Raw genomic sequence first — 24,093 nt, forward strand, 5'->3', positions numbered from 1 at the left:
CTAGCGGGACTCTGTGCTGCATATTAGATTATGCCCATTACAACATTACACACCATCTCAGACAGAACTGCTGAGAAACAACACACTGGTTAATCGTTAAGTTTTTTGTTGACATCTTTCAGCTGATTACATCACATGCAGTTTGTATCCAGATCAACATTCAGAAATTGGTCACTGAACTGGAATGTGACATAAACTTGGGTGGTAAAAGATGGAAGAGTGTCCTCTAGTGTTCAATGAAAATAAAGTCACCAACTCTTCTGCGTTTTGTGGATTCTGTCCGAGGGCAAGTCGCATTACAGCCCTCTGAAGAAGCTCAGATGCTTGTTAATATACATATATATATATTATTATTAATCCTGAATATACATATATATATATATATATATTCAGGATTAATAACTGTGTAACTAATAAACAAGTCATAGTTGCTTAACTTTAAATTGTTTACAAGACTGTAACTGAAACCGTTGAAGTCCAAAAGTTGTCAGATGAGATTTTTTTCACATTGAAAAACGTGTGTGCAGAGTGTGTGTCAGCCTCACCTGTGACATAAAAACAACAAAACAAATTCAGGTAAAAGGTTTAACGTTTTATATCAATGTCTGACAGGTAAACACTATATGTTTTTATATAGCTTGTTCCAAACACAACAAAGTAGGAGACAGCTGTGACTAAGGTAGACAAAGTGCTGCTACGTTGTAATACATCATCCATAGATGTTGCACAGATGAAAATACTCCATGAAGGGTTTAGAATTTGTGAGCTTCATGTCCAGCTGTTTGTGAATGTCTGCTGAACACTCGCATACAGAAAATGTTAAAGAAGTTCTCCGTGGGTGCCGTCTGTATTTCTTCTCCTTCAATAACTTAAGAAGTTTGCGAGGCCTTATGATCAACAGAATCTTTAATCTTTTAAGTCCTGACCTTTTCTAAAGGTTTAAGCGCAGATATTTTTGTAATGATCCCATTCAAATGTGAAAACAGTGCTATCTTACTTGCCTCTGTTCAACCCTGATGTGCAGTTTATGGTTGGATTTATCAAAGCCAGCTTAGTCCTGAATCATTTTCTCTGATATTTAACTGTATTCACAGCTGCAATGTGGCGGAGGTTTGTGACATTGCATTGTAAATGAAAGTGTTGTTAAAGGGCACAAACTGGTGGCTGATGATCTTGATGGCCTCTTGAGCAGCTGATCCTAAACAAACAGATTGGCAAAGATTAACTGAAGCTTCTGTTTTATTAGGAATGTTTCGGGGGATATATGCTGACATCAAACAATTTAGGAAGAGTGCAAAAACTTTACCTCCCAAAAATGCAGAAACAGTGTGAGGCTCTGCGGCACCGTACCGACAGCTGCAGGGGGGGAAAGTTCATAATCATTGATCACAGTCTTTAACATTCACTGTGAACGGAGGATGCAGCAGTGACCAGGACTTACAACTCGTGGATATAGTCGTCTTTGATGTTGACGTTGAGGCCGTACTCCTGCAGGAGGCTGTTCACACTGAGCTTCAGTTTACTGATGTCTTCCTCCACCTGGTAGTTATAAACACCTGGCAGAAAAGACACAAAAAAAAAAAAATACATTTTTATTTCTGTATCCTGGCATCAAGAGGAAGTAAAAATATGACTGTGACATTTACAGTATAGGTCGAAATATCAAGATTTTCTTGTATGTGTGAAAGTTTGCAAATATGTCAAAAGGGGTTGGCAAGGTGTATCAAGAGAGTTTCTGCAGAGCACTTTAGATGATGACATTATTGGGTACACGGCTCTACCAATATAATCCAAAAGACCCAACAAGTGATAAAATGTTAAGTGCAGGTGCTGTAATTAAAATAAGGCAGCTGTAGTGCTCATTGACTGCAGACAGGACGAGTATTTTAAAGTTGAAGCAGCTATTTTCTATTTTTACTCATCACATGAGCATGGATCTACCTGTCGAAGCTCCTGACACTATTACTCTTCCTCCCTACAAGCTGCTATGATCTCACAACCGCAGCCTTGTGAAACAAAAATATGAGTTTACAGTCAGTCGCATCAAAGGGATTCATTCAGTTCTTTTGTTCATGAGGATGCGCGTACCTGGGTAGCGGGAGTGTTGCTGATAGAAGCGATCAACAGCACGAAGCATGAGGTAAAAGACCATCTCGCTATCTGGATTGTCCATGCACGAAGCTGAGAAGACACCACTATCGTTAATAGGTGAACATGCTTTACACTTACCAGAGGAGAATACCGTACAAGAGATAGATCCAACACACAAAACACTAACAACCAACAAGGCTGAACAGTTAAATCAAAAAGAAAATGTATTTCAAACTTACTGATTTCATCTTTATTGACTGAATCCACACTGTACTCTTCAGCCAGAGACCTGCAGCGCACCACCCGCAGAAAGGCTGCATTCTTACCTGGACAACACAAATAACTCCCGTTAGGAGTAAACTTGCTGCAGCTGCAGCTCAAGGTCACAAAGTGAACATTTACCCTCATGAGTTTTCTTAAGTGCTCACAGTGACATCATTACACATCTCAACAGTGGACAAAGTCAGAGATATTAAAAACTTTGTTCAGCTGAATGAAGGAAACACATAAGAGACATGGTGCTTTCAAAATATAGACATTTGCCCTTGTCTGGTTGACATCAGACATGTGCAGTACATGTAAATAAATACAGCATATGCTCACTGAATATATAAATATAAAGGGAGTTAAAGAAAGAAGAGGATGCTTACAGAACAGTTTGATGTCCTTCTCAGAGACGTTCTCTGGTGGCTAGTGAGAAGGCAGGTAAACATCAGGAAGTGCAAATCCATTTTTTTTGTCACATGCATTTATAAAGAACAGAATATTTGGACATATCTGGAGTATTTTCGGGCAAGACTGTCGTAAAAGCCACAATGAAGATACAAAGATGGAAAAACTGATTTCCAAATTCAAATAACAATACCCAATACTAAAACAAATAAAAATACCTTCCCAAATCAGTTTACCTTGTTTGGATGCAGGTGTTCGATCTACAAATATATCCGAGAATACATGTTGTTCAGTCACTCTTTATGGCTGCTTTTGCAGAGCAGCGCATGTATTTTCTCTTGACTGCTATTTGTTGAATAGATTTCCCAACATGAACCATCTAAGCAGCTAATTGTTGTCAGCCTTTGATAGTTGTGGCAACAGAAATAAAGTCACCATTTTAAGAGTGCGAAGGCTAAACTACATTATCATGTTTAGTGAGTACACGGGTTGACGACATACCTTCCCAACTGACTGTAGTAGACATTCTACGTGCTTCGAAACAGCTACTGCATCCTGCATGGCCTTTTCCCTGTAACTGTGATAACATCAAGTCAATTCATGCACAAACGTCAAATTATACGCTGGTATAAAAAGAAAGATACAGAACCAGAATCCCTTTTGGATCTGCGACCTGCTGGTGTACATTTCTGTTGCTCTCATGCCCTCCACAGATGACGTCCACATATTTCTTCTCACTTACACATTTTGAAGGTTGATGAACTTCTGAGAATCTGCGATCATGTCCGGGATGGTTCCCCGCACAGGTAAGCTTCCATTGCCTTCATTATGAACAAACTCCTTGATGGCTCGCAGCATCACCCAGAAGGATGACGTCTAAACTCGGACGAACAAAATAAATATTCTTCAGCTTGGAAAAATAAATTGATCTATGGCTACTACTTATTTAAATCAGTGATATAGAAAACACTTTTTTTTTTTTTTTTTTAAAGAATGTTTTTAGGGCAAAGTTAAAACCTGTGATGTGATGTTGTCACACTGCTCACTGTTGAAGAGGTCTTCGACAGTATTAGGAACCTGCAGAAACAGATATTACAAGAGGAGTGTCGTCAGACATAAACTGTGAAAACAGACTCACTGAGGGTATAAAGGTTGACATATAGATTGTATGGAGCACGAGATGGCTCCTAAAGCCAAGAGCATTTGTGATGTGGCACCTTTGTTGGATTTAAGGCAGTATTGACATTCTTAACAGCTTCCTCAAAGTTTTCTTCTTCCTCTGGGACACCATTGTCATTCTTTATGATTCCTGAAAGAGATAAATATCAGATAAATTGCGGAGCCAAGTCACTGGATTTATATGCAACTACAATCCGGAGGTCCACAGATACCTTCTCGAATAACTTGTCTGAAGGCCTCTTTCTCCTTGTAATTTTTTGGCGGTTGACAGTTGTGCTACGACGACCAAAAATAATAGCAGAGTGAGATTTTGCTGTACGGCAAAACTAAATAACAGCACTCACAAATAAATAGAAGTGGTAAAGTGTTTGTCAGGCATCTAGGCACTGGCGAGGATAGAAAAATGTGCTGTACCTCACTGAGCCATTTCTCCAGGTATTTAGCAACAATGATAATCCATGGTGTGTGACTGTGATCCTGCAGATTAAACAGAAAATGGAAAAGATAAATATTTGCTGTGCAAAGCTGACATAGTTTGAACACACTGATGTGCACACACACGTGAAGTACACACCTTCTTGTCCATGCTGTCGAGGTCGTAGGACTTAATGTGGTTCTTAAATTCAGCAAAAGGCTGGTCTAACCTCAGGTCCTCTAAGGCATTGTCTGGGTGGGATTCAATCACTGAGGAAAGAGGCAGTGAAACATCAAAACATTTTATTAATCCATTAATTCAAGCATGTATGCAAATGTGCTGTGAGCTGTTACAGATGGAACTATGTAACCACCAATTAAAATAAAATGTGTGATAATATAATAATAAGAAACAAGGTTTGAACACAGGGAGTGGCTGCGGCGGCGAACCTGTATGCTCCTCGACCACTAGTCTCATGCAGCCGATGAGGCCGTAGGTTTTACAGATGAGGAATGGTACAGAGGCGCTCCACAGGACGGAGCCCAGCCTCAAACAGGTGCTGTTGAATTTCAGACAAAATTGGACGTGTTATTTGGGCAGAAAAAAACCAATAAATGTGTTAAAAGCAGCTCGACAGAGGGGTGTTATCAACTCCCATTTCAGTGGAGAATCTGGCAGCGGATGTAAATGAAAGTAAGACGTGTTAAAGACTGAATCCATGATAGACAACATTTGGATATTTCTTGAACTGATTCTGAAGAGTCTAGTCCAAAATGTTATAAATTCTTATATCATTTCTCATGAACTCTTTTGTCACAGTACAATTTGAGAGCAAATAATAACTATATCTCACACCTTTCTGGCAACTGCACACCAATGACGATGGTAAACCTGTGGAAGAACTCTGGATTGTTGCCCAGCAGCTTTTCTGGACTCTGCAGGGGTGACAACAAATACAAAAGAGGGATCTCCGTCACTTTCAGACTGATGACCCTGAACAATATATTTACATGTTTACACAGCACATGTTGTATTGACTTTATTCTTTCATAGATTTGCGCGTGTTGTGAAGCATTCTTAAAAACAACTCTTAAAACAATACTAACCTCCTCGACAAAGTTTCCAGAGACGTCACTGTTCAGCTCTTGTAGCAGCTCAGTGGCAGCCTGTGCTCTGTTCTGCAATATACACACTAAAATGAGGGATCATGCAAACCTGAAAACACAAAGCATTTGTCCTAATAAGAATATTGAAAATGACTTAATGAATAACCATGGGAACGAGATGCAGGGGGCGGGGGGGGGGGGGGATATACGTGTGTAGTAGTGAAAGAGAAATGCATGTAAATGCGAAAACACACGTCTAATCTAACTACTTCCAGAAATGCATACCTTTCCAATGCTGTTGTTGCTGAGGAAAAAGCTGCAAGACAAGACTGAGAAGTCAGCTGCGAACACACGAGTGAAACTAAAACATATTATTTCTAAGCTCAGGTCAACTTTCAAAAACACGGATGTCTTACTTGTTTCCAACATCTTCCCCAGTGACCGTGTGCCCATCAACGACGGTGAACGCTCCGATACCTGAACAAAGGCAGATCATTCACGGTCATTCAAGTCGGACAGATGTTTTCATCAGCACCTGCACCGAGCCGGATCCACTCACCAGGAAGCACGAGGTTCTTCAGGATCTCCGTTCCCGTCGCCGTGGCGTTGATGAGACAGACATGCGCGTTCTCCAGAGCCTCTTGGCCGTGGTCCCCCCACAGTCTGAAAGCACAACACAAGACACACGTGCTGCCATGTCGGGATGCACTTCATCCTCAGCTGCGTGCTCGTTCGGTGATGCCGTTTCACTACAGTAAGCTAACGCGAGCTAACGTTAGCGCTCCCGCCTCGTCAATGTTTCTACGATGACTGCTCTCATAAAACGCTCTCCCGACAGCGAGCGACAGGAATACAGCTTCCATGTGAAAACGTAAGGTGTTGTTGAAACGTACCTGAGCTGCCTGTCGTACTTCTGCTCCTTGGAGGCTTTGGTGGCTGCCATAGTATCTTTCCAGCGAGTGACGTCTATGGACGCATTTTTATTTCCTCGTCGCCAGATTCGACACAAATGCGCCCGCGCAGAAATCCGCACCCGCACTTTCGACACAAATTGATCACTTAGTCCACTCAGCGGGAGCGGACGTGGGATAATAAAGTGGCATTGTGATTAATATTGGTTTGGAATACAGTAAACGCCCAATTTTTATTACTGATCAATATGGGGATTATTTTTCACAATAATCTCTTAATCTAAAAATGGTCAGAAAATAATGAAATATTTCAAAAGCAGGTATTATTTTTTACTTTTTTTTGTTTTTTTTTATCAAGCAAAATAAGAAAAGGCAGCAAATCATTATGGTCTAAAAACAGGAACCAGCGACTATTTATTTTTGCTAGAAAAATGACTCAATTTTTTAAAAATATTTTCAGATTCAATTACAGATTGGGGAACAATGGCCTCGATTCTTACAGTGCGTTTCAAACAATGGGAATATCATAACACTTTAAATAAAACAATGATAATACGCGTACATTTGAAGATTGTATTTTTTTTGTCCTCGAAATGGGTACATTTTAAGTCATTTTCAATATTTTATTGCTGATTTTCTGAGCAGATTACGACATTCACAGTAGAACATTGATCATTATCGTCTAAAATGGCTATATTCATTTATATTTTAGCCTATTATATTTTCTGAATCTAATTTATATCCTGCTGCACCTAATCCAGATACAGGATTCAAAGCGGTTGCTGGTGTGATATGTTTATATTAGGCTCTGTGTGTGTGTGTGTGTGTGTGTGTGTGTGTGTGGGTGTGAAGGGGCGTGTCTAACGGGTTACATGCCCCGCCCCTTGAGCGCTGCACAAACTTCATCAATAGCCGCTCAGGCTGATGTGCGTCTCGTCCTTCACGTGCACACCGGAGTGCGACAAGGCGGCTTAGTGTGACTTTAATCTACAAACAGGGACAATGACAGGAAATCACTGGGGATACGGAAAGGAGGACGGTAAGATATCACTCCACTGTTTACTTCTCTCCCACGTGGAGACATCAACCCTCCAATATAAATATTTACATTTTTGTTTGTGGTTCTGCTGAGGGCTCTGCGTGTTTTGTTCAGAGGGGTAACGTAAACGGCCGTTAATACGAGATTAGCCTCATGCTTAAAGGGATGACTGCTGTCACCTTAACCTGATATTCCCTTCCATTTGTCCAGAGCTCCTGAGGGAGAAACATTGCATTTTATTTGTCCTGTGGACGGTGTCTTTTAAGATAAGTGTCCCTCTTTACTGAGCTGCATAGTTTTTTTTTATGTCAAGAGACAGTCACGGGTGAATTTCAGTGATTTCTTTCAGGTTCTTGGTGTAAATTTAGCCAATTGTTGCTTGGTGTGTGTGTGTGTGTGGGGGGGGGGGGGGTATAATGTCTAAGTGGTTTACATGGGATTTTCTTTTAATAGCCTTGGTTCACTCACATTTCATTTTCTCTACAGGTGAAACTGTCACAGATCTAAAAAGATTTTTCTTTATTATTTCTTTACGAAGTTATTCCTCTTCAAATAAAAGTTGAATGTATTGATGCAGTAGTGTTTGTATTGGGAATATGGATGTTTTGTTTTTGTTAACATTTGATTGTCCATATATTAAGGTCCTTCTGTGTGGCATAAAAACTACCCCGTTGCCCAGGGGACCCACCAGTCTCCGATCGACATCGAGCCTCATCAGGCTTCACATGACCACAATCTGGGTCCGATTGTCCTGAGCTATGATCACTGTACCTCCATTAACATTGCCAACAATGGACACTCTTTTGTTGTGGAGTTTGATGACTCGGATGACCGTTCAGGTGAGAAAAAGGTGTCTTGATTTGTGTTTACTTATAACTTCAGCTTCAGTAACTTCAGTTTCAAATCTTTTTGTCTTTCTAGAAAGCACAATTCCCATCTATAAACAAACAAACAAACAAACAAACAAACCAGCCAATCACTTTAAATATGTTGTGGCTTTAGATCTGCACAATCCAGATATTATTGACTCCCCTGTAGATATCATCGCAGGTCACAGTTCATAGATCATCTTGATCTCGACTGATATTTGCTGTCAGTCACATGCAGAGGAAATTCCTGCTAAAAGTTTACTTTCACTAAACATGTGTTTCAAAGGTGTGATTACATTGATTTTTAGAAGTGCAAACTACGTGAATACCTGGCCATAATCTAAGGTTGCAGATAAGCCTCTGATTATAGCTAGTGCAGGAAGTCGCAGCCAACACTTAACTGTATGAGTATCTGTCTGCTGGACACGAGATGTAATAACTGAAGGTGATCTCAATTGTTATTATGCCAACATTTGTCTTTACGACTGGGTGGATCCATATTAACCACCCTGTCATTACCATACATGATAAACCCAGAAATGTGGTCTATTTAGATCAGACAGTTTTTACTGTCTGCAAGCAAACAGCTTTCACTGAAACTAATGAACAAAGGAAAAGACCTGTGAGAAAACAAATGCAACATCTACAGCCTTTCTACATAGTTTGAGTCGAGGTGCACAAATCCTCTAAACCTGCTGCTGTCAGTTTGCCATGTGTGGCTGAGTCTGGCAGCACATGTGCATACATGCATACAGAGACACTGTTCCATGTCACTGTGGTTTTGGTAAGAAAAGGCAGATAAAAAAAAACAACGCTGCACATTCGTAAAGTAATTCAGACTGATAACAGTTTATTACTGTATATGACAATATCGTTTAGATCTGAATGTCAGAATAACATGACAGTAGTTCAGACCAGTCATACTTGTAATTAATTAATGTACTTCTCCCCTCGGACAGTCATTAAAAGACACATTACCAAAGTCAGAATTTACAACACTATTATCACCTTTAAACATCAGATTCAGCATATTTTCAATTTTTCATAGATCATCTCAAATGTCTAAATGGAGTGTTCTTCATACCTGTTTAACATTTTGTGATTTTTCTTTTAAAAGTGTGGTTCTCTAAGATGAATAAGACAAGTGTTTGCACCGTGCCAGTCTTGCATAGCTATTCTGACCTTAACTGTTTGTCAGAATGATGTCAGCAGCGTCACAATGAATAACAATCAGATTAGATCGCAGAAGAAGTCCATATCCAGCAGTGCAGACCGCAGACCCAGAAAACAGTCTGTACTATCCTAATAATGGAATGAATGCCATTATGGCACAGATTATAGTCACCATTAATCCTTGTTGGTCTGTGGACCTGAACAAAAAGTTCAATGAAACGACAATTATATCTTTATTCTTATTTTGCGTAGGACTGGTTAGTTGAATCTCAAACTAAAGCTTGCGCTACACGTCCATCAGATTTGATTATTGTTGGCAAGAAGGTGTGTGTTAGGCTGCTGGATGTTACCAGGTTGACTCATCCTGTGTGTGTGTGTGTGTGTGTGTGTGTGTGTGTGTGTGTGTGTGTGTGTGTGTGTGTGTGTGTGTGGACGCTGTCTGGATGATGCTGCACACAGGATGCTCTGTACTGTGGAAAGCAGTTTGTCTAACGCCCCCAGAGAGAGTAGGTGGGTGCATGAGTGTGGATGCCAAACCTTCTTCATTTATTTGATTTCTACATCTTTCATCTCCCACAGTGATCCAGGGAGGACCTCTCGACTGCCCCTACAGACTGAAACAGTTTCACTTCCACTGGGGTGGAAAGGGATGTGATGGATCTGAGCACACTGTTGCAGGAAACCACTATGCATCTGAGGTCAGAGCTTTGGATGTGAAAGTGTGTCAGAGTCTGTTAACTGAACGCAGAACAACAGACTTTTTTGATAAAGTTGTTATTAAACAAAATATGCTGAATATTACTGGTATCTTTTGTTTGTGACTATTGGCTGTAGAGTTAGTGTTTTATATTTACAGTGTGACCCTACAAAAATATCTCAAGACGATTGGCAACAGTGGCCTGTCATTGTACTATTCAAGTAATGATTTAATTGATTTAAATATAAGAGCCCAGTTGTATCCCCATTCTGTTTTCTGTTCCTCCTCCAGCTCCATTTAGTTCACTGGAATGCTGTCAAGTACGGGTCGTTCGGGGAGGCGGCAGCAGCTCCCGACGGTCTCGCTGTCCTCGGCATCTTTTTAGATGTAAGATGTTTAATCTAATTTTCTATCCCTGTGTCTTTTTTCTTCTTTCCAATTTGTGTGACAGTTCCAAGGTGTGTTAATCATTTGACATGTATTCTATCCACGTTACATATTAAATTAAACAACAGTGTGTTATGTAAGACAGGTGACGACCACAGATGGCTCCACGTGATAACAGACGCTCTCTATATGGTGAAATTCAAGGTGGGTACCATGAATGTTTCTGAATTTTACAATGTTTTATGTTAATGGCCTCCTATGAGCAATATTGCAGTACTATAAAAGCTGTTGTCTTTTTTTTTTTTTACAGGGAAGTCTCACACATTTCAAAGGTTTCAACCCCAAGTGCCTCCTACCCAGCAGCCTCCACTACTGGACCTACCCGGGATCCCTGACCACGCCTCCCCTGCACGAGAGCGTCATCTGGATCGTCCTGAAGGAGCCAATCACGGTGTCTGAAAAACAGGTGAGTGCTGCAACCATGACTGCAATACAGACAACAAAATGTAAAACAGTTTATACAGTGGGTACGGAAAGTATTCAGACCCCTTTAAATTTTTCACTCTGTTTCATTGCAGCCATTTGCTAAAATCAAAAAAGTTAATTTTATTTCTCATTAATGTACACTCAGCACCCCATCTTGACAGAAAAAAACAGAAATGTAGAAATTTGTGCAAATTTATTAAAAAAGAAAAACTGAAATATCACATGGTCATAAGTATTCAGACCCTTTGCTGTGACACTCATATTTAATTCACATGCTGTCCATTTCTTCTGATCCTCCTTGAGATGGTTCTACTCCTTCATTGGAGTCCAGCTGTGTTTAATTAAACTGATTGGACTTGATTAGGAAAGGCACACACCTATCTATATAAGACCTTACAGCTCGCAGTGCATGTCAGAGCAAATGAGAATCATGAGGTCGAAGGAACTGTCCAAGGAGCTCAGAGACAGAATTGTGGCAAGGCACAGATCTGGCCAAGGTTACAAAATAATTTCTGCAGCACTCAAGGTTCCTAAGAGCACAGTGGCCTCCATAATCCTTAAATGGAAGAAGTTTGGGACGACCAGAACTCTTCCTAGACCTGGCCGTCCAGCCAAACTGAGCAATCGTGGGAGAAGAGCCTTGGTGAGAGAGGTAAAGAAGAACCCAAAGATCACTGTGGCTGAGCTCCAGAGATGCAGTAGGGAGATGGGAGAAAGTTCCACAAAGTCAACTATCACTGCAGCCCTCCACCAGTCGGGGCTTTATGGCAGAGTGGCCCGACGGAAGCCTCTCCTCAGTGCAAGACATATGAAAGCCCGCATAGAGTTTGCCAAAAAACACATGAAGGACTCCCAGACTATGAGAAATAAGATTCTCTGGTCTGATGAGACCAAGATTGAACTTTTTGGCGTTAATTCTAAGCGGTATGTGTGGAGAAAACCAGGCACTGCTCATCACCTGCCCAATACAATCCCAACAGTGAAACATGGTGGTGGCAGCATCATGCTATGGGGGTGTTTTTCAGCTGCAGGGGCAGGACGACTGGTTGCAATTGAAGGAAAGATGAATGCGGCCAAGTACAGAGATATCCTGGAAGAAAACCTCTTCCAGAGTGCTCTGGACCTCAGACTGGGCTGAAGGTTCACCTTCCAACAAGACAATGACCCTAAGCACACAGCTAAAATAACAAAGGAGTGACTTCGGAACAACTCTGTGACCATTCTTGACTGGCCCAGCCAGAGCTCTGACCTAAACCCAATTGAGCATCTCTGGAGAGACCTGAAAATGGCTGTCCACCAACGTTCACCATCCAACCTGACGGAACTGGAGAGGATCTGCAAGGAAGAATGGCAGAGGATCCCCAAATCCAGGTGTGAAAAGCTTGTTGCATCATTCCCAAGAAGACTCATGGCTGTACTAGCTCAAAAGGGTGCTTCTACTCAATACTGAGCAAAGGGTCTTAATACTTATGACCATGTGATATTTCAGTTTTTCTTTTTTAATAAATTTGCACAAATTTCTACATTTCTGTTTTTTTCTGTCAAGATGGGCTGCTGAGTGTACATTAATGAGAAATAAAATGAACTTTTTTGATTTTAGCAAATGGCTGCAATGAAACAAAGAGTGAAAAATTTAAAGGGGTCTGAATACTTTCCGTACCCACTGTATGGTGTTTGAAACTGTAAACTTACATTTGTTGTTGTTGGTTGTTTACACAAAGTCCTCTGAAAGTTCCACAAAATACAAAATAACATCATTTAGAGTGACGTGATGGGGACGTTCATTCTGCATTAGAAATGAAAAGGCCAGGTTCTTGATCTTAATTTGAAAGATGGATAAGAGAAACACATTTACATTTTTGTTGTTTTAAATAAATGTCTGTTTAAATTTCATCCACGAAAGAAAGAGAGTAAGAAGTATGGTTACTGTCATTATCTGGCGGTTAGTTTTTCCCTCAGTGTTTATGTGAAACATTAACAGTAAACCAGATTCTACACCACTGATAATCGTATCTTATCTGTAGTGGTTATTTTTTTTATTGCATCCACAGTCTTCCATTACCCAGATCCAGCTATTTTGGCTGCAAGACAGAGTAAGGCAACCTGTCTGGCAAAAGCTCTTTATGTTTTCCTCAACTAGAAGATCGAACATCACTGCTTAAAAACAAATGATTGTTGTACCAGTAGTACTCATTCAGAAGGAATAAAATGTGATGCTGATGTCGTGAAATAATTTTTCAAATCTATTTTCACATATAAAGTAGCACTGATTTTAAAATAAAGCTGAATTTGTCCTTTTGTGATTCCTAAATTCACATTATGTTCAGTTGTAAAATATAAAAGAGACAGACTCAGATTCCTTTTTTGCTTAAATAACACGGTTAAACAGACAGAAATTGTATATTTATACACGAGTCAGTGGACCTTAAGGTGTTGATGTTGCAGCTGGTAGGTCAGTTGTGACATCCATGATTCCTGGCCTGCATAATGTTTGGTTATGCTCCACCGGGCTCTGAGGATATATTGCCTCCTTTGTTGTAAAACCAGAGTTCAGCAACAATTCATCGGTAAACTTTGAGGGTGGTGGTGGTGGTGGTGGCGGGGGGCTGGGGGGTACACTGAAATACACTGTTTGGCTTAAATATGATGAATATATGTAGAGGCCAGAACAACAGTGAGCATCATTCATGGAGGGTGCCATGTGAGGGTCCACTTGTTTTTATCCACCCCTCTTAGAATTGAATTTAATCAGAAAGTTTGAAACCCCGGGTTGTTGACAAGTTAAGCTGACTAACTGGATGTGTGCAGCACATGCCTTGCAGGTCCTCCTGTGAGCTGCCCTGTGGCGACTGCTGCCAGACCTCTGGATTATACTCCCACACTTTGTTGATCTTTTCGAGTCTAGTTGCCCACTTTTAACTCCGGGAGTGTACACCAGGAATCGGGAGGTTTATTGACGGGGGCACCTTGGGTGGAGTCGAGTGATCTCTGTGTAAACCCATGTCTGAGGTGTAAGCTAGGCAACTGGCCCCACAAACTTTGACTCCGGGCCTCAAGCCTTTGATCCCCTCCAGCTGATTATCCTGATGGATAGACGACTGCATGCCTACTGGGCTTTAATTTAAAAATGCTTGTATGGAGGCCCAGCAGGGAAAAGCCCTTATATAAGAGCGAATTATTTTGTTTTTCATTTTCTTACATAATGGTAGATATATAGGGCTAAAGGGGAAATACAATGCAGACAGGATGTGTGAGTAGTTTTAAGGTTTGGAAGTGGCTTCGATTAAAGAGCAAGTCTGGTAATATTCAAGATTTTCCTTGTAAAGAACATAACTATGAATTGATCCGATTAACGATCTTTCTCTTTGTCCAGTGTCCTACAGCTGTGTCGTTGTCCAGCACTATTAAAAACACATTAACACATCCTACATGCATCATCCTGCTGTCCTGCTGCAGATACCAAAGCTGCTCCTGAAAACAGCCCCAAACCAATGCACGAGTTACAACTGTTTGATTCATATTTACTAAAAACTACAGCGACCAACTGTTTTAGGTACTTGTTTTAAATAAAAGAAAACCGAGAGTGTAAACTTGTGATTTGTTTTTATGTCCCCAGTAGGAATAAGTGATGTCAGGGTTGGCGAGCTAGATGGACTAATTTATTGTTGACAATAACATACATGTATACATACAGCAGTCCTTTGACATGCTTGTAGTATTCAGTGTGGGGCAGGAGTTGCACACATCTCAAGTACTCTGTCTGTCTCTCCCACTGCAGCTGGGGAAGTTCAGAATGCTTCAGTTCACTGGAGAGGAAGAAGATCAGAAGATGCGCATGGAAAACAACTTCAGGCCTCCTCAGCCTCTTAATGGCAGGAAAGTGCGTTCTTCCAATTAGCGCAACCTCAAGAGATGTGATGTCATAGATAACCAAAGCTCTTTTTAGACAACAATGAATGCATTGATTTTAGTGTACTCGAGTGTCTTGAGGACTTAATGATTTACTTTGTAAAGAAGGGAAACATTGGAGAATTTTTCATCACTGCCACAACATTAAGATAAATGTTTCTGTCTGCTGGTCAGAAACTCCATCGACAGGAGGAAGAAGCAGTTTGTGAACAATTCAGGAAACATAAAAGGGATTTCTTTTGAGGCAATATATTAACACTAGCACTCAAGGATGAGTAGTCAAATATTAAAACTGCTATATGCTTTTAGGTTGTTGTTTTATTATTCTATCAGCTGAATATTCAAAGCCTGGATTTATACTTGTACCTCCACAGCTATTCAAGGTAAACTAGCGTTGCCAAGGCAACAAGAGGAAACAATAACTATCATTGTAGCAACCCCTTTGAATTTGTTATCATGCGTGACTGTTAAGTCACTAGCAGAGCCTGTTGCTGTCTGCAGAGTGGTACTACTCTGTCGTCTGCAGGTCCAAAGCCTTGGCCTCCTGACTGATCCCGATTGATCCCCTGTTGATCCAGCCTGTTGCTGGTGGATTCCCAGTCCTTGTGGCCATAGGTCCCCTTCAGTCAGATTAGTGCTACATTTATCTAAACTGCTCTGTTGTCCATGGGGGGTGGTGGGGTCCTTTAGCGCTCAAGACACAGATATTTCCACCCTCAAAAGGATTTATCTAACTCCAGCAGCCCAAACAAGGTCTCAGTGAATTACATTTTATTCCAATCAAATTAATTGAATATATTCTGCCTGAAATGTCACATTTGTTGATTTGTTTCTCCTGTGCAGGATGTAATGCTATAATGCACACTGTTATCAACAGCTCACCTCTGAACCTGTACTTTAAAAAAAAAAAAACAATATACACAGTCTTGTATGTAATGCCTGAAAGAGGCCTTGGTGCTGCACTTGGGTGAGATATGGCAGCTTTGTGTAATGCTTGTCTTTAATTTAGATGGACTGGGATTTTACTAATGCAGAGGTATGGCAGGGATAAACAAAACGCACACATGAAGAATGAAACCTCAGTCATGGTTGTTTTACAACATGCAATGATGTGAATGAACATTAAAGATATAATTTATGGGTGGTTTGAATATTTTTGTAATGCAGTCAAAATTTGTTTGTTGAATGAAATTAAATTTTAAAACCTTCACAAAACATGAGTTTTCTGTACCAGAGAATAAGGGATATTCAAGCTTTTGCTTCTGTTCCCTACTGAACACTTCTCATTCATAATCTTGTACTTTTGTGCCACAAACAATTTGTTTCAAAACCAGACAAATGGCAAACAGCAGGCTGCTCACAGAAAAGTACAAGCAGACGTTGCACAGCAGGCACTTTCTACGTTCACCTTCTCTATAAGTTGCTTTTAACTGAACTTTGTACCAGGTGTCCACGGTGTATTTTTGGAGGAGGAGTCATTCAAGCCAATGTTTAAACCCACTCTCACTGATCAGACATCTTAATATTGGGTTAAAGGTAATTAGTAGCCAGGTTGTAGCCTGGAGGGGTAAAGGACAGAAAGAAGGAACAAGGACCATGATCAGTAAATGATTTACTAACTGTGATCATTGAACAAGTTTTATTTGCTACTTCAGTTCAGCACAGTAGAGTGCTTATAGTTAAAAGATCCTCTGCAGGCACATTTGGCGCAATAAATAAAACTACACTGCTTTGAATAGTAATCTGTGTCCAATACGTTATTTACTATTCTGTAAGTGAAATCTACACCTGCTTACACATTGGAGAGGCAAAGATTAGTCATTTTAAAGGTTTAATTACAAGATACTGGATGTCTCAGTGTTTGCACAAAGCAACCTACAAGTTTCCGCATTACAGGTGTAAGCAGCATATTGAATCAGGATTGTCTATCTATCTGTCTATCTATCTATCTATCTATCTATCTATCTATCTATCTATCTATCTATCTATCTGTCTATCTGTGTCACTTATGTCACAAAACCGGTTATTAGATAAATGTTTTAAACACGCTCAGACAAACCTTCAAAATTTCAAAAGAAGAATTTTAAACCAGTCTTGTGTCCAACTCACAAGAAACATCATTACAGTAAAGCTTAAACAGATATTTATCTTTGATTATATGAATAAACTGGTATTATAATAAATATGCTGTAGAGAGAAGCTATTACACCTGTTTGGATCTTGTAAAGCCAGAAACCTTACATATGGGAGACACCCCCTCCCCCACTCCACTGTCTAGACACACAAACAGACAAACACTGAATACATGAGATTCAAATTAAATCAGAATTCTTTTTTGTTGTGTAATACTGTATTTAGATTTTTTTTAAAGAGCCCTGACTGAATATATTGACAAATTTCTTAAAAAACAAAGGCTATTTTTTTTTTCTGAGAGTGACTGATTTTGTGTCTTAACTGTGAGCTCTTCAGTATTTTTTAAAGTGCTACCTGATAAAGAGGCATTTCACAGACATGACCTTCCTTTGTCTCCAACATGTGGCTACAATATTTGTCCAGCAGATGGCAAGATGGAGGTGTTGTTTGCAGGTTATGTATTCTTGTTCTTGTATGAGTAATAATAAAATCTTTAACTAAAATGGTAATCTAAAACAGTTTTAAGATGCCTTAGGTTAAAAAGACAATAACTCTGAATAGTGTTTTTAAGAAATAGGCCCAAATTTCACAAGAAAACCAAAAAGTAATTTTTTTTTAACATTTACTCCCCAATCAGAATGACACACTGTATAATCAATTACAGTTTAAGCTCATATTTAAATTGGTAGAAAATTGTGTCTTCTCACTTGCAAGGTGAATTTATGCTTTCTGCTGTTTCTTATTTATCCAGGCTGATATTTTATGTAAATTGTTTGTCAGATATATTTTGATTTCATTTTAGATTTTACATGATACTGCTTTCATGTGACCATCAGTGTTCAGCTTGTGTTGATCTTCCTGTAGGTGGCAGCATCCACTTCCTTTTGTATCAAATGCAGTGAGAACGATTTTGTCTGTACCACACAAGAATTTTATCAAAAAGTAAAAATAAACCACATGCAACTGCACAATACACGGGAACAGATGAATAAGGACATAAAATGATACACCGATAATGCTGACTACACCAGAAACACAACTTGCGTCCAAGGAGACAGCCTCATTTTTCTGCATCTCTATCAATAACAATTGACCTTGTCTTTGTCTGTCCTCCTAGCCACTATGCAAGTATTGTTTCAAACAAGAGGCTGCATTACCTCCGGTCTGGTGTCATTTCTATCTGATGGCTGTGGAAAAATTCAGATTGCAGGTTAATGAATAAAGAATGAAAGTGGGTGTGTGAAGTATATTTAACATGTATTCTCAAATAAACCTTCCAAAATAGCATCAGTGAGCTTTATTGAGACTGAGAATACCTGAGCAGGCACATCATCCTCAGCCACAATCGATGAGCCATGTAATAAGATATCACAGTCAGGCCTTAGAATTAGAGTCAGTCACATGTATTTTTAGCATCAGGATATCTACTTGCTTGTTGTAGTGATTTTTCCCAGACACAGCAGCATCTGAGCAACATTGTGAAATACAAACCTGCAGGACAAACACGCAGCAGAAAAAGTTGCTGTTCAGACAAAAGAATGACCTCAGTTCTCAGGAGAAAAGCTGAATGATCTTCATGTTGGTGAATTAATAAGAAAACAGAGAAATGAAATTACTGCACACAGACTACGGGACATCTTTAGATCTGTCTAAACCATTATTGTTCTACCAGTGCCAAACATGTGCAGATCAAACATTTTACAGAAATAAAGTGAAACTATTCAAACTAATATAGACTCTACATATGTATAAGGCCTGACTCTTAAAAAAAATACGGTGTCTTCCTTTAAGGGGCACTCTACTAATTCTACATTTCAAAACCAATTTACCAGTCATGAGTCGTAATTCAGCCTGTGGGAGCAGCTGAAAATAAATCTCTGTGGCTCTTAAGGATTTTTTTAAGGATAAGAAAATTGATTACAATTGCCACTGATGTAAAAATTAATACACCCCAATCAGACTGTAAAGCCCAGCATTACAAATGTTACTTAGTAGCATGAAACTGTACTTGAAGTATGAAACATAAAAGTACTCATGCGGGAAAACAGCACCTGCCAGTGTTGGATCAGTACCTACATTGATTGATTATGTCTGAGGACTCCCATCAAGGTCATGTGTTTCCAAGTGGACCTCCTCAGATCCAGCTGAATGGAGGGGAGTCCCGAGCTTTTAACCTCTTTTGTGGTTGTTATTATTGGATTCTTATCGATGATACATTAATGTTTAAGTAGCATTATATGCTGTAGGAGCTAATACTGTTGAGTAAATTAACCAATAGCAATGCACTGTGTTTTACAAGCACAGGAATGAATCTGAAAGTAAGCATAGCTGTTAAATAAATATATTTTAATAGAGTAAAAAGAGCAACAATTCCTTGAGATCTGTTAAAGTAGCATTAATGTATAATGTAGCATAAAATGGAAATATCTAAGTACAAATACCTCAAAATTGCAAACGATAAGTGCAGCACTTGGATAAATGTATTCGGGTAAATTCCAGCAAACCCTCAGCCTCATGGATGTGCTACATTACTGCAGAGCCCCTTAAAGTGAAGTTTAATCATCTAAATTCATTCTTATATAATATTATAGGCCTCATGACCTCTGATTTGAAAAAAACTCATGTTTGACCGTCATAAAGCTACACAGGCTCAAACATATGTGGCGCTAAACCACATCAGAGAAAATCTGATCTTCTGATCTTGTGTTTTTTATGATGTGTCAGTCCACACAGTTCTGTTTCAGCAGTAAAGCTGAAAACGGGATGCTCCACTCCTGACTCATTTTAAGTTTCTCAGTATTGTCAAGGACAGCGACTGTATCTGGCAATCAGAGGACACAGCCATGGTGCAGTTGCCATGGATACAAACAGCACATGTAACACAACACAAACGTTTGGCCAGCTTATATCTCCCCTACTTGTCTACGCACCGGTGATCCATCGCCATCACCCTGTCAGAAAATAAAACCATAGTACAAAAATATCTAACGCTTCTCTCCCCTCCGGTGACACGTATTCATTAGCGACCTATTTTGTGTGGATAATCAGTGATCTCCAACTTATTCCATCCAAACCACACACACACACACACACACACACACACACACACACACACACACACACACACACACACACACACACACACACACACACACACACACACACACCCTGTCTGTCTGTCTTTCCTGGGTGATGATGTTTAACCTCCCCCCAGGTTCAGGGTCACAGCCATAACAACTAACCAAACAATATCCACCTTTTATGGCGTTTGTATATACACCAAAAACATTAAGGTGGGACAGTGGCCTTGGTTCACTGAGTGCATTATAAATCACAGCAGAAGAGAAGATGAGGTTCCCTCTCTAGGGCACACTGTCGGTGGTCTGTTATGATAATTAAAGAAAACAGATCTGCGCTGTCATAGGAGAGAGGTCAAGATCTGTAATTCAATATTTGGCTTTTAACTTGTACTCCATAAAGCCTTGGATCTGTTGTAACATTTTCCATAAAATATCTATTAGTTGACTCTGGCCTGGGTGTTTGATTTTGCTCTTCCCTCTCAGTTACTCAGTATACCTACAGTAAATGTTGATTGACACACTAATATGGAGTATGTGAGGTAGGACAGTTACACCCTGACCCCTGAAAGCTGATCTTAACAGTGTGAGGTTACCCAGCAGTAAGACATGACACAGTCTGAGTGGGTGACAGACACCTACATGGTCTTCAGGGAACTGGGCTGACTTTACTCAGTGACCAGTAAACCCCCGTGAGTCAATCCAACACCCAGTAAACACTGGGAGAGTGTCTATAGCAACACACGCAGTCAGAGCTGCATCAGTGCTCGGTCCACTCCTATTTATATAATGTCTGTTTAAGATCAATGAGAGAAACGTTTGGCTGGCTGTGGAGATATATTAAAAGCAACTCCAGTAGACTTAAGAATCAGAGATTTACATAGAGAAGACTGACGAGGGTAAATATATACCAGTGCTCACAAAGGCCCATTGTTAGAATAAACAGGCTGAAAAGTGAAGCCAATGTGGAAGTGAATCAAACTGCAATACAACAGAGGGCCACTCGGGGCTGGCTCCAAAAAATGTCTGACTACAAAACACTTTAATTTCTCTCCTGAAATACAAAGTCAAGAAATTTTATACACAAGTCAAAATGGAGTCCTTCCTTCTGTTCAGAGTTCTGGTGATCCCTATGAAAATAATCCCATAATCAATCGGATATTGGGCCTCAAAAAGGTATAAGAGGGGGCATGTCTGGTTAAATTGACATGCATTGGGTGCAGTCAGGTTGTTCGCAGTGTCCTTTACTTTCTAAGTCAGATCCACCCCGAGCTCCTCCCCAACTTCTCCAAATATGGTCAAAGATGGTGACGTCCGAAATGTCCCTGTGTGCGAGAATTAAAAACGACAGTTCACAATCTACGGGTAACGTAGGTTCAAATTAGCTAAACAGTTTAATCTTTTATTATATATAATTTTGTATTCATTGTTGTGACTTAATAACGGACCAAACCATTTTAGCTTTGTTGCATATTTTTATAGGCGCTCCATTAAGCTGACATATAAACTTTATGTAAACTCTCAGTTTCCAAAAAAGGTCCTCAAACTCAAATGACAATGGATAATTAGACGTCATGTTTTCATAAGTGTGACCGGACATTTTTGGGCCGAAACAGGAATCCGCAGTCATGCTAGCAGCTCTGTGAGGCTGCGCTCAGGCTGTGCAGTGCCATCAGCTCAATGCTAATGTAACATGAATGCTCGTTTTACAGATGTCTTGTCCAAAACCAAAGAAATGAGCAAACTGGCATTTTGACCGAATTATGTCTCTACATGAAAAATCAGAGGTTTGCCAAAGTCACTTTAAATAAATCTCACGAGGTGTCAACATCATGCACTGCAGGATAATATAGGAATGATCCTGTGGGGAACACATTGACCAGCTGGTGGTGCTAAAAAAAAAAAAAGAGGATCATTAAAGATTATTGATGGAACTTCATTTTCACCAAATTCTACGGCAATCCACCAAGTAGTTGTAGAAATATTTCAGCCGTGGACCCACTTGTCCTTTCCTAAAGCAAAGCTGCTAATACGGCTAAAAATAATGAGTCGACTTTGCCGACACTGTGCAGTATTACAAATAGTAGAAAATCATATCAAGAATTGCACATGAACTCGATTCGTCTATGTTTATGGGGAAATACAACAAGAAAGTAAAAATGAATAAACTTAAGTATGATATGCAGCACTTAGTTTGTCTCAGAACAAAGTGCAATTTTAATTCAGGTGAAGCGGAGTCAATCCAAGCGTTATTTAAATTGTGCTGCAGACAGACCCAAGAGCAATTTGATAACCTAACGATTCTGACTGGGATGGACTCATGTGATCATCTCTCTGTCTGCCTTTCTGGATCGTCTCCAAAAACATCACAGGCCTCGGGCCAGTTTGATCCCTGCCGCATCTGCTATCGGCTGTGACTCCCACAACCAACCACCACCAACACATTCAAGTCAGAAGGGTCAGTCATGCACCCAGAAGCGTCACAAGTTTCCAAGATCCCTATCCCCGAAGTCCAGCGGTTCAAAAATAGAGCCTGTTAGCCTTTTATAAATCAGAGTGGTTCTATAAAAAGCATTTGGCTGACCAGAAACCTCGGCTGAAGCCACATCACCCTATCTTTAGCTGTATTTATGTCCTGGTGTTGACAGTGCCACTTGCAAAGCTTTCCAGTCACCGTTCAATGGGTCACATGTGTGCCAAGCCCTCTGCCCAATGTTGGAAAGCACTGTGGAGTGAAAACGGTAATCAGTGAGCCCACAGTGCTGGTCAGCCTGCAACCCGAAGAGAAACAAGCCACCTAACAGCTGCTGAGTTAACGGCTCGATGATTCCTGCCCTCAGATTCTTTCCATCTACTTAGTGTTTATGGAGCTCTCTTCTGATGACAGATAAGCATGTCCACTATTGTGAAATGATGATTGGCATTATTACAACTGTCACATGACAAAAGCTATTGCCATATGAGAGCTGTAAAAACATAGAGAGGCCCATAAATGTATGTCACATTTCACTGTCTTCTACTATTTTACTCTCACCATCTAAACGCTCACCCCTGGCTTCCTCAGTGCCTCACACTTTGACTGCTCCAGCATGAAGCCCACGGGAACAACATCTTGTTCAGGACTTCCAAAAAGCAGCAAGCATTATTAGAAAGCTGAGCTTCGATCTCAAAACAAGACATGCAAAGCAGAATTCTGTAGATGAATCCAGGACCAATACAGACAAAGGTAAAACACAGATTATGTGAATGACATTGAGATAAACATGTTTCTTTTGTTTGAGTGGCTCGAGAATAAAGAATGACTGCAGATGTGGGAAATAACATTTTAAGAATTCCTGTTTAGTCACGTAAATTTATCAAAAAGTAAAAAGCTTGAAGAAGCTTTGCATACTCGGAGTCAAGGAATGATGATCTTAACAATTAACCTGCTGAATAAAGCTGCCCTTCAGAGGCACCTGTATATCTGAATGTGCATATGGACAAACAGTGTAGAGCACTGTAGGTCAAATGCTATGTACAGTAACTCAAAGTCAATGGGTGGAACTGTGATGCCGCACGTGATGCTGCTAACTGCCCAACCCTTTTGGGAGATGTGGATCAGTCGGCCTTGTGCACTTCACATTAAAAGGAAACAACGGGGAGAAGGTCAAAGTGCCTCCATGGTGGAAAAACTGAATGTGTCACTGCTCCTCGCCAGCTTTTCCTCATCTTTCTCTCTCCCTCCAGCTCTCCTCTCGGGTGTTTCGTTGAGAATAGTTCAGAGCAAGTTCGCCCACACAAGGACAGTAGGTCTCATCCCACTCAAGCTTCAGTTCATGACTGATGGCCGAGGCCACATTCGCAGTGAACAAAGTGGGTGTAGGTGGACCGTGTGTATGTGTGTCTGCATCTGTGTCTGTATCTGTGGGCTTGTTGCTGCAGCATAGTTACACTAAAGCCTTGAATCTTC

General features: G+C 40.2%; 2 protein-coding genes across 3 annotated transcripts; one reads left to right on the plus strand and one right to left on the minus strand.

Annotated features, from left to right (window-relative positions):
* Window positions 1–579: 579 nt before the first annotated feature.
* nae1 (nedd8 activating enzyme E1 subunit 1) lies at window positions 580–6,430 on the minus strand. Of its 2 annotated transcripts, XM_069174130.1 has the most exons (21): window positions 6,357–6,430; window positions 6,023–6,126; window positions 5,880–5,940; window positions 5,749–5,779; window positions 5,464–5,535; window positions 5,213–5,292; window positions 4,807–4,916; window positions 4,517–4,626; window positions 4,357–4,419; window positions 4,155–4,218; window positions 3,981–4,072; window positions 3,781–3,840; window positions 3,506–3,639; window positions 3,265–3,340; window positions 3,000–3,023; window positions 2,742–2,781; window positions 2,331–2,417; window positions 2,089–2,181; window positions 1,442–1,556; window positions 1,307–1,356; window positions 580–1,198 (listed from the first exon to the last, which is right to left on the minus strand). In XM_069174130.1, the coding sequence occupies exons 1-21, from the start codon at window positions 6,404–6,406 to the stop codon at window positions 1,089–1,091; spliced, it is 1,626 nt and encodes a 541-aa protein (XP_069030231.1). In that variant the 5' UTR covers window positions 6,407–6,430; the 3' UTR covers window positions 580–1,088. The 2 variants fall into 2 exon arrangements, with proteins under 2 accessions (XP_069030231.1, XP_069030232.1); XM_069174131.1 differs by lacking the exon at window positions 3,000–3,023.
* Window positions 6,431–7,299: 869 nt separating this feature from the next.
* ca7 (carbonic anhydrase VII) lies at window positions 7,300–16,096 on the plus strand. The gene is made up of 7 exons (XM_069173744.1): window positions 7,300–7,413; window positions 8,055–8,252; window positions 10,035–10,153; window positions 10,444–10,539; window positions 10,681–10,743; window positions 10,850–11,005; window positions 14,804–16,096. The coding sequence occupies exons 1-7, from the start codon at window positions 7,377–7,379 to the stop codon at window positions 14,921–14,923; spliced, it is 789 nt and encodes a 262-aa protein (XP_069029845.1). The 5' UTR covers window positions 7,300–7,376; the 3' UTR covers window positions 14,924–16,096.
* Window positions 16,097–24,093: the final 7,997 nt, after the last annotated feature.

Source organism: Embiotoca jacksoni, unplaced genomic scaffold (assembly GCF_022577435.1).
Source record: "Embiotoca jacksoni isolate LCO1_2020_lvr unplaced genomic scaffold, fEmbJac1.0.p SCAF_6, whole genome shotgun sequence".
Classification (NCBI taxonomy): Eukaryota; Metazoa; Chordata; class Actinopteri; family Embiotocidae; genus Embiotoca; species Embiotoca jacksoni.